Genomic DNA, 10,885 nt, shown 5'->3' on the forward strand with positions numbered 1-10,885 from the left:
AGCCTAGATGGTCTAAGAACTGAAGATAAGCTTTCCATGGAATGCTCTTGAACATTATTTTTTTAAGTTAAAAAAAAAATTCCTATAGCTTGAAAGGGAAAATGTTTTAGGTAGAATGCTTTCACGGAAAAACAACTAGGGGAGGGCATAGTTTCTGATAGTAAGTATCCTAGAACTAGGTTCTTAGCAAAGGGATGATAGAGACATGAAAGATGGACAATAGTGAACTGTCAGGCCAATAAGACAAGTCCACTCATGCACACAGATAAATTTTAAAAATTGAGATTCATCAATACAGAGACATCAGAAAATAAGTGCTTCATGATATTATATAAAGAAGATAATTTTCATAACTTATTTGCTATTTGTCTAACAGCAGATATTCCTATTTGACTTTGAAAAACTATATGTATATATATCTATATAGAAAATTCAAACACTCTAGATTTACAAAAGCTGATCAACATTTAGGTTTTGACACTGAAGTAAATACAAATAAAGTAAATATAAACAATTAAGGACCATTAAGTTCTTAAAGGCTATGTTTTGAAACAAACATAAACACCATTAAGAACTCTAAACACAGTGAAAAAAAAAATGTTTAAACTTATTTTTAACAGTTAGGATCACTTGGATTTCAGCTACAATGAAAGTTTGTTTTCTTATCTGAGATATAATGACCAGATTATGTTACTAAAGAAATGTTATTTCTTAACGTCTTAAATTAGATTCTAAATATTTGGATTATTTTTTCTTTTAAAAAAAATAGAAAAAAATTAAGAATTTCTTTTTTCTTTAAACTATAACTTGTGCTTGAAATTTGGCCCAGCATTTTCCCCAGTTTTTCCCTGAACACACATACACACACACACACACGTATAGAATGCATTGCTGAGGCAAAACCTGGACATTCCTGAGAGACCAAGGAATCATATCAACTTATAATCTTAAGGGACATTGGAAATCATTTTGTCTGGTGGCAAAACTAAGACTGAGAGAGGTTCTAGAGGTTTATCTAAGATCACACAACTAGGTAGCTGTTTATCTGGGGGCGGAGCCTTAACTTCCCATGAGCCTAGGTGGTTAATGACCTTGAAGTGCAGTGACCTTTGTCCTAGCTCATATTCCACCAACTGGGCAAGCCTTCAGCACAGTGACAAAACTCCTCTGGATTTTACTGTTTTCAATGGAAATTGTTCTCAACAAGGGCAGTCCTAATCACTCCCTGGGAGGTGGGAGTGGGGAGGGTGCTACTGATTGGAAATACACGGGAATGTTTCAAGTTGCAATTGCCTGAAGGTGCCATTGGCATTTGGTGCTCTGGGCCCTGCAAAAGGAACAACTGTCTCTCCAAATAGCAGTATCTTCATGTAACCTGCCAATTGAAGAACAGTGGGTGACCCAGTTCTCAGGTTTATCGTCTCTCAATGGTAGAGGTGGATCTCACTTAAATGACGACTTTTAGTTGATCAAAAAATCACATTGTGGACCTCCCATTTTGGCATATGTGCATTCTATTTTTAGATCTTTAGATAGAAAAGGTCATGTTGGATACATGTGAAAATAGTCATCTTTAAATAACCAAAGGTAATTAAAAAAAACAAACAAACTGACTTACAATTGTGGAGTGCCATTTGTTTTTTACAATATAATCATTTTTTGAAAAAGTTTAGTTGTATGCTATAACCTTTTAACTATTTCCAGTTTTGAAAAATATATATTTCTTAAATAGGCTGTGGCATAATATCTAATTTGCTGGCTAAATTTCACTAATAAATTCCAAATATTTTGATATCTGGTCATTAAATCTTGCCTATTTTCATAATTTAGAAATAAAATCACAAATGCCACACTTAAGCAGAAGCATAAAAGGAAAATGCACTTTATGAATTACATCACGAGTAAATAAAAATACTGTATTTCTTTAAACAGATGTACTTATGGGCTTTATAACTGAAAGCAAGATATGTGAGATGGATTAAGGAGAGGTTGCAGTTTTGCAACCAGAAGTCTAAACAGTTCCTCCAGGCAGTAGCTGTGAAGGAAATACCTGTGTCTCAGAGACTTGTTTCCATGTGTTCTTGACAGTTTTGCATCCCTGGCCCCATTATTTACAAAGTTATGCATTTTGCAAGCTCAAAGCACCTCAGTCCTCATAATTACGAATGCATGCAATGACATTTCATCCTTTCACGTGTAAGTTCTACAATTAGATGGAACATAAAAGTTAAACGTTGAAAATCTGTCTATGATTGGAAATGAAAGGATCAAAAATGTCAGACATTGCAGAATACTGGTTCCTAATAGAGCTCTCTTTATTTGTTCACTGTTCTTCAGTCGTTTTCTGTTTGTTACAAAATGCAGTCTTGACTTTATTTAAACAGTACTTAAGCTAAACTGTTCATGCCATGCAAAAATAACATTTTATGCATTTTTTTTGGGGGGGGGAGCTTCCCATATGTTAGTTCACAGGCATTATTAACTGTGTTTTTTAAGAAACAAGTTTTTTATTGCTTTTGTAACTAGTCACATGCTGGTTTCACGCGTAGAACAATAACCTGCATCTCCTGGGTTAGAATGAATTTCTGGGGCGAACAAGTGGTTTTCCATCTTGCACCCTTCTTGACTGTTGTCCTTTTTGACTTCACCCACAGCATGGTAACTGTCTTGCCTACAGCTGTGGTCTGTGTTCTGAGGGGAAGAAGAGCCCACTTCTCTTAAAGGGTCTTCTCTTAAAGGGTCTCTCCCATCAGTAGGGTGCTCAGCAAAGCAATTTGGGCTGGCGTCTGCCTGCTGGTCCTGCTTTGCCCCTTGGAGTGCCAACAACTCATCGCCTTCGCCTATGTCTATTTCTGTAAAACTCCTCCTCTCTTTCGAAGAGAAAGCAAACAGTTTTTGTTTGGGAAACCGAGGTGACAGGCCTTTGGCAGGTCCTTGACAAGGTGTTGAAACCTCAGCGCCTAGCAGAGGTCTGTCCCCCTGAGGGGAGTTTTCTTCTAAGAGGATGGTGCTGATGTGCTGGGGGGTGGTGAGAGAAAAATCAGCCATGGTCACTGGCAGTGGCCTGGCTGTGCTGGGCGGGGTCTGGGGGGCACTGCCTCTGTTTTCTTTAAAGTTCACTTTGAGGGACCTGGACTTGAGTGGGTTTCTGCCTTTTAGTGAGCTCTTAGGGCTGTCGGTGGCATTGTCAGACTGCAAAGGACTGTGGGGTCCACACTGGGAGCTACTGGCATCAAGGTTCACAGTTACATCGATAGGAGCATATTCCAAGGGGGCCTCCCTGACAGATGGCCCTTTCTCTTTGGTTAGTGTCAGAAATGGGGGGCCCCTGGCTTTTTGGTGCTCTTCTGTCCCTGGGAGGTCGGTTGGGAACTTCATCTGCAGGTGCGAAGCAGAGGGTGGTGGCAGGGGCGACCGCTCGGTCTCGGTGAAGTCGGTGGCACAGCTGGTGAAGCTATCGATGCTGGACGTGCTCTTCATGTCCAGGATGACCTCTGTCTGTGCCACAGCCAGCTGCTCCTGTGGGCAGACCACTTCTTCCATTTCGATTTCTTCTTCATACGCAGATGGCCTCTCGGGTTGCTCTTGGCAGTCTGACTTCAGGTGAGAAGGAGGCTGAGTCTTGGTGATTTCATTATACAGCATCTCTAGCTTCTGCGCACTCAGGTGCTGTGGGCTGGACGAAGAAGTATTGTTCAGCTGCTCGTGGCAGTCTTTTTGGCTAACTTCTTGGTATTTATTCTCGTAAGACTTGTTAGAGCTTGTTTCCGACAGAGCTTTCCTGGCCCACTTCCACCTGCTTGGGGATAGGTGATTATCATCAGCAGAGTCCTTTGTATTGGCTGACTCTCCTGCTTTCTCCACAGTGACATCTATCAGCTCCATACTTCTAGCAAAGGCATCTTTTAAATTCATAGAAACGATGCTTCCATTCCTTTTAGCCCGCTCAAGAGCCTCTCTCCTTTTAATGGCCTTCTCCTGGCGTTTCTGTTCCTTATAAAACTCAGAAAAGTTGTTCACAATGATTGGGATGGGGAGGGCAATAACCAGAACCCCAGCAATACAGCAGAGGCCACCTACAATTTTCCCTAATAACGTTTTAGGATAAATGTCACCGTAGCCCACAGTGGTCATGGTGATGGTGGCCCACCAAAAGGATGCAGGAATACTGGTGAACTTGGTAGCATCTTCATCCTTCTCAGCAAAAAATACGAGGCTGGAAAAGATCATTATCCCCATAGCCAAAAACAGTATCAACAAGCCCAATTCGTTGTAACTCCGCCTAAGGGTGAAGCCCAGAGACTGCAAGCCTGTCGAATGTCTGGCAAGTTTGAGGATCCTGAGGATGCGCATGATCCGGAAGATCTGAACCACACGTCTGACATTTTGGAACTGCAACACGCTCTTGTTGGACTCGGTGAGGAAGATGGTGACATAATATGGCAAGATAGCCAGCAAATCTATGACGTTTAACGGGCCTTTAAAGAACTTCCATTTATTTGGCGAAGATAAGAACCGTAAAAGGTACTCCATGGTGAACCAAGCAATACACACAGCCTCGACATGTGCTAATTGAGGGTTGTCATTGGGTTGTTCATACTCGTCCATTTCCTGCAGCTCTGGTAGTGTGTTGAGAGACAAAGCAATGGTGGAGAGGATGATGAACAAGATGGACACGATGGCCAAGATCTGTAAAAGAGAATGAAGCCCAGGTTAGCCAGTCTTCAGAGTTGCTTAGACACTGAGGAAAGAGACAGACTGGTGATTCTGTAAATGATATGGAATGCTCAAAGTTCCAAGAACATTTGAAAAGGAGGCTACTTTTACTTACTAAGACTCCCTGTCTAATACAAATGCATTCATTCTCTATAAGTTCATTTCACTTACAAGACTAATGTCGTATACATTTAAATTCCAAGGTTAAACTCACCAGCTGCTCCTTGGAAACCCTATATAGGGTTGCTATGAGTTGGAATCGACTCAGTGGCACTTAACGACAACAAGAACAAGGAATTTGAAAAAAAAAGGAAAATCCATCCTCCTCTCCATTATTCTTAGGCACATTTGTGTGGAGTAACTTTTGAGAAGGAATCATCTCTTCTCTCTTATTTAACTATAGGTTTTCTTCCGTAACCACCTCGCTTGTGCTGCCTTACATTGTTTTGCACATTACATAAGTTATACAGAATTCATACTACTTATGTTTTATTATAGTAAAAAACAAGAACGAAGACTTACACACAGAGAGATAAAATACCTTTCAGTACAACAGTGTTTCTTATAAAAATAAATACTATTTATGTGGTAAGTATTGATATTAGACCTCATGGAGCACAGTTCTATTCTTCATACATGTATTGATGAGTCAGAACCAACTGGATAGTCACTGGTTTGGTTTAGTTTGGGATTCATGTCAGAACCAAGCCCAGATAGCTTTCATACTGGGATGGATGAATTCCTGACCAGCAGCATCATGTGGGAATGAAAGATTCTGACTTAACTTCATTCAGCCAATGAAGGCTTCTGAAAGAAAAACTTAAAAATGTCTCTGATAATCTTGATCCTGGGAAGACATTCTAGACAGAGGAAAGAGGAGTGAAATGACAGACACAGAAGACAGGAAAAGTTGAATATGAAGGTGACGAAGTTAAGTAGAAAGAACCTCGGTTTCAGAGTCAGGCAGTCTGAGCTGTGAGTCTAGTTTTACTGCTTTCTCTGTGGCACTGGCCAAGTTATTTATTGTGTCTAGGTCTCAGTTTAGAAATCTCTTGCATAATGGCAATAATTACAGCTACTTCACACAGGCATTGCTAAATAAATGGAAGCTGCTAGTATTAATGTTGTTGTTGTTAGGTGCCATAGAGTCGGTACTGACTCATAGCAACCTTATGCACAGCAGAACAAAACACTGCCCGATCCTGGGCCAACCTCATTGTTGTTGCCATGCTTGAGTCCATCAATGCTGCCACTTGGCCAATCCATCTCTCTGGGGATCTTCCTCTTTTTCTCTGACTCTCCACCTTACCAAACATGATATTCGTCTCCAGCGACTGACAATATGTCCAAAGTTTGAGAGACGAAGTTTGGCCATCTTGGTGTCCAAGGAGCACTCTGGCTGCACTTCTTCGGAGGCTGAAATAACTAGGACATCAGTTTGAGATGGAGCTCCTGGGTGGTGCAGTTGGTTAATGCGTCGAGCTTCTAACAGAGATCACCCAAAGACACCACAGAAGAAAGTCCTGGTGACCTACTTCCAAAAAATTAGTCATTGAAGATGTTGTGATGGAGAACTTTACTCTGACACATTTGATTTTCAGTTGGAAAGACTTAGAGCAAGAATGGGTATGTGAGAAAACCAACAAAGACGTAGTAAGCCTAAGTAAAGATTTCTTCACCATAGCCCATTAGGCAAAGCATGACGATTAAGTTTGTGGGTGATGGAAGAAAGCACTTCTTTGTTTGGCAAATATTTGTAGGTTTGAAATTCAAAACTCTTTGTGGCTAGGCTAGGTGTGGTCTGGTTTCATCTGACTTTTTCCAACAATTCTAGGAAATTGGTCTTAGTTACTGGATGTAGATCTAAGAAAAAAAAAAAAAATCTCAACAGTGAGTTTCACTTAGAGATTCAGTATCTAACAATAAACATTTTGGAGGACAAAGACAAAGTATTTCCAGGCTATGCAGCTCCGTAAACATCAGACTGTGAAAAGAGAAGTTTGTTTCTAACTCACATTTGGAAAAACTGACCTTTACTCCACTTGTTCTTCATTCTTCCTCCATTTTCTTCTTTTTATTCTTTAAATTCCCCTATTCCTGTGTTATTCTCCTTTCTTTCCCTTTTGTTCATCTTCCATCTTTTCTCATAGATTACTATAAAATAAAACCCTAATAAAATGTGTTTCAGATGTTAAAGACTGAACATCCTTAAATGAACAGTGTTGTATATTTTTTTCTTAAAACTAAGTTACATAGTTTTTAGTTGAATGCACTTTAGACTTTCCTTTAAAATGGATTTATGAATCACTATCGAAGTCCTGGAGGAGTCCTGGTATGGTGCTGTGGGTTAATAAGCAGGACTGCAAGAATAGTTTGAACTGCAAGGTCAGTGGTTCAAACTCACCAGCCACTACTCGGAAACCCTATACAGGGTTGCTATGAGTCAGAACTGACTCGAGGGCACTTAACGACAACAATAACAGGATTCCTGGTGTGGCACTGTAAGATAAGCACTGGATTGCTAACTGCAAGGTTGGCAGTTCAAACTTACCAACTGCTCCTTGGTAACATTATACAGGGTTGCTATGAGTAGGAACTGACTCGAAGGCACTTAACAGCAACATAGAAAAAAAAAGATTATCTTAGTTTACCTTAAGGAATTGTGAAAGTTCAAATTAGAAATCTTCCTAAGAAGGTTTTAGATGGAGCATAGATACAAGTGTCTCACTAAAGGAAAGCCAAGATTGGTATCTTTGAATGTCCAACCTCAGAAAACAATAACAGGGTGCGATCTATAATAAAAATATTATGTCATTAAAATATTCCTTAGGAAGCAATGGCTTGAGCTTATGTGGTCTCATGGTATTACCATAAAGACACAGGTTCCTCTTATATTGGTGTAAACAGTTTGTACTCAGTTACTAAATGAAAGGTTGGCAGTTACAACTCAATCAGTGGTTCCATGAAAGAAAGTCTTGGGTAAAGATCACAGCCAAAAAGACCGAGGGACTTTTGTTCTAATGTGTAACATATGGGGTCACCATGAACCAATGTCAACTCAGTGGCAACGGGCTTGCTTTCATTTATTGTCTATATTTTTGGTGTATTTTATAGGAGGTCACACTGTTGTTTACGTGCCTAAAAGTATTTTAAATATTGGTGTTACTGCCACTATTCTTAAGGAGCCCCGTTAACATAGTGAGTTATGCATTGGGCTGGTAACTGCAAGGTCAGCAGTTCAAATTCACCACTTGCCTCATGGGAGAAATTTAAGGCTTTCTGTTCCTGGAAAGGTTTACAGCCTCGGAAACCCTGCACACGGTCACTAAGAGTCAGTGCGGACTAGTGACAAATGAAGCAGTAACAACAGTCATCTGTATTGACTACCTGTATTCTTTATTTCCCATCTTATTTGTCCACTTCAAAGACAAAGAGAGAAGTAGAAATGCAAATGAATCCATTCTGTTACCTTCCAACTTTTGGATAAAGGAGAAAGCACAATGCCCAAAGTGGACAATCTGTAGGTTTAGAATAGTGGTTATGAGTCGGGCTGCTGACCTTAAGGTCAACAATTCAAAACCACCAGCCGTTATGCAGGAGAAACATGAGGCTTTCTGCTTTTGTGAAGATTTATAGCCTCAGAAACCCTATGCAGGGTGGCTATGAGTCTGAACTGACTCCACAGCATACCACCATCAGTTTTTCTTGATTTCACAATCAGAACTAGATTACAGGTAATTTTACATTCTGTAGCTAATTTTGGGAGGGAAATAATGGAACTAAAGACGTTCTGGTGACACTGTAGGATAAGCACTGGATTGCTAACTATAAGGATTGCAGTTCTAACTCAGAGAGAGAAAGTAGAGATTTTCTGCTACTGTAAAGATTTAGACTCAGAAACTCAGAAAGCCTATACAGGATTGTTATGAGTCAGAGCTGACTGGATGGCAGTGAGCTTTTTGGTTGGGTTCCAGTGTGGTACTGGAGAATACGCACTGTACTGCTAAATTTCAAGGCAGGCGGTTCACCAACCACTCCCTAAAGACTCTATACACTATAGCTAAGAGTTGGAACCGACTTAGCACACAACAACAATAACAATGGTACTAATGCTTTTGTCCTGTTGATTGCAATTTGACAAATATGACCGTCTTTGTTGTTTTTGTTCTCAATTGCCTTAGATCCAGTCCCAATTTATAGCGTCTCTGTATACGGTTTCCAAGAAGTGACTAGTGGGTTTGAACTACCAACTTTGTGGTTAGTAATCCAGTACTTTCCTACAGCACTGCACAATGATTTGGAGTATAATCTTGAAAAAGAATTGCTTAAGAAAAAATCCAAACACTCAAACCCTTTACATTTAGATTAAATAGACCATCAAGTACTGAAGTATTTTATTTTCTGTCTCATGCTAAAATTCAATCTCAGTCAAAACCTATTTGCTCTTGGCGACTCGGGCGGCGCTTCCCTGATCAGGCAGCACAGGTACGCGGGCTCGGGAGAAAGTAGGGGGCGGTTTCACAAATTGGGGCCCCTGCCTGGTAGACAGATAGCTTTTGGGCAAACATAAAACATTGGGCTGCAACTGTATGAACTTGTTTTTTTGAAGGATCAAACTATTGAGGAGTTACAAGCATTTTAAACTTCCACCCGCCTGCTCCGGGCACCTACCCGGGGACGGTCCCGCTCACTGCAGAACTTAGCAGGGCTTGAGCAGACCCATTCAAAGGGCAGACACTCTCAGAGAGCTAGCGGGGCCACAGGAACCAACATCATCCATCCCAGGGGGGGTCCTCATCGCCACATTAGGCATTACCAGCATGCATATAGGACAAATTGGGGGGCTCAAGGCACAGGGAGACAAAGAGAGGCATTTTAGACGTCATCAAAAACAGTCCCCATCTGCCTGTAAGCACCAAGCCCATCCCCCACTTCTTCGGCCTAGGCCAGCCCTCTGCCCAGCCTCCTAGCCTCAGGCCTGTCCATCAAAGCATCAAGGTTTGGGCCAGCCCAAGCTGAGTAGCAGCTTAACACCAGTAACAAAGCACCCCTGCTGTGGTTTAATCCGCCAGACTGCAAAGCCTTTTGAATTGCAGGAACTGTGGTTCTAGCTCAACAGCTGCTATTGGAAACCCTATACTGGGTCGGTGTGGGTCATAATCCACTCCATAGCATTTCAACAAGTAGCAAAACTCAGAAGGGCCTGAAACAGAGAGTAAGGACATTACAGACTTACTGAAGAAGCAGGGAGGGCAGGGCTTGCTGGCTGCTAGGGTGAAGGCATAGTGAAGGTCGCCGTCAAAAATAACTCAGAATTCCAGGCAAAAAAGAGGCAAGACAGAGCTCCAAAATTCGGACCCATGGAGATAGGAATAGTTTAAAGGCTGGAAGGCTTATAGCCTGTGGAATTTGGAGCGGAGGCGGGAAATCGCGTACCTTTAAATCTGCTGGCCAGGCTCAGAGGCCTGAGCCCACATCCTGGGCTAGACAAAGCGGCGGGACTAAATAGGGAAATAGGGGCTGCAGAGACACCATGGAAACACTCCACAGGAACATTTGGGGGAGGGGGGAAGGGTGCACAGTGTGCTTTGCTGATTTTGAGTGGTTCTGATCTTATTTTTTTCTTTGGTGATGGGAATAGGTGCGCTCATGGTTTGCCCACATACATCTGGGTGAATGGAGGTAGGGGCTTAACCGAGTGGCCAAGACCCACCCCCACCACTGGCGGTTTCCTCTGCCAGGAACTCACACACTCAGACCAAGCTGAGACGTGGATTTGGTCTGGCTTTCTTCACTGGTTTGAGAGGGAGCCCAGTGTAGTGCTGTGGGTTAAGATGTTGCACTGCAAATTCTTTTGAATGACAAGGCCGGTGGGACAAGGCCGGTGGTTCAAGCTCACCAGCCACTCATCGGAAACCTTATACAAGTGACGCGGATGTGTGTCCTATTTGGTTGGCTTACACTCACTGGTTTGAGAGGCGTCCATTGTAGCGATGTGGATTAAGATGCCACTGCAAAGCCTTTTGAGCTGCAAGGTCGGTGGTTCAAGCTCACAAGCCACTCCTCGGAAACCCTATACGGGAGATGTGGATGTGCGTCATATTTGGTCTGCTTTTTTTTGCCACTGGTTTGAGAGGGGTCCAGCACAGCACTGTGGGCTGAGGTGACA

At 41.9% G+C, this 10,885-nt stretch overlaps 1 protein-coding gene across 1 annotated transcript in view; it reads right to left on the reverse strand.

Annotated features, from left to right (window-relative positions):
• Positions 1-2,526: 2,526 nt before the first annotated feature.
• KCNB2 (potassium voltage-gated channel, Shab-related subfamily, member 2) overlaps positions 2,527-10,885 on the reverse strand; it is a 596,051-nt gene continuing 587,692 nt past the window's right edge. The window contains exon 2 of the mRNA XM_006860018.1: positions 2,527-4,689. Within this exon, the coding sequence (XP_006860080.1) occupies positions 2,527-4,689 (2,163 nt within the window). The remainder of the gene's footprint in view (positions 4,690-10,885) is intronic.

This window comes from Chrysochloris asiatica, unplaced genomic scaffold (genome assembly GCF_000296735.1).
Source record: "Chrysochloris asiatica unplaced genomic scaffold, ChrAsi1.0 scaffold00036, whole genome shotgun sequence".
Lineage (NCBI taxonomy): Eukaryota > Metazoa > Chordata > Mammalia > Afrosoricida > Chrysochloridae > Chrysochloris > Chrysochloris asiatica.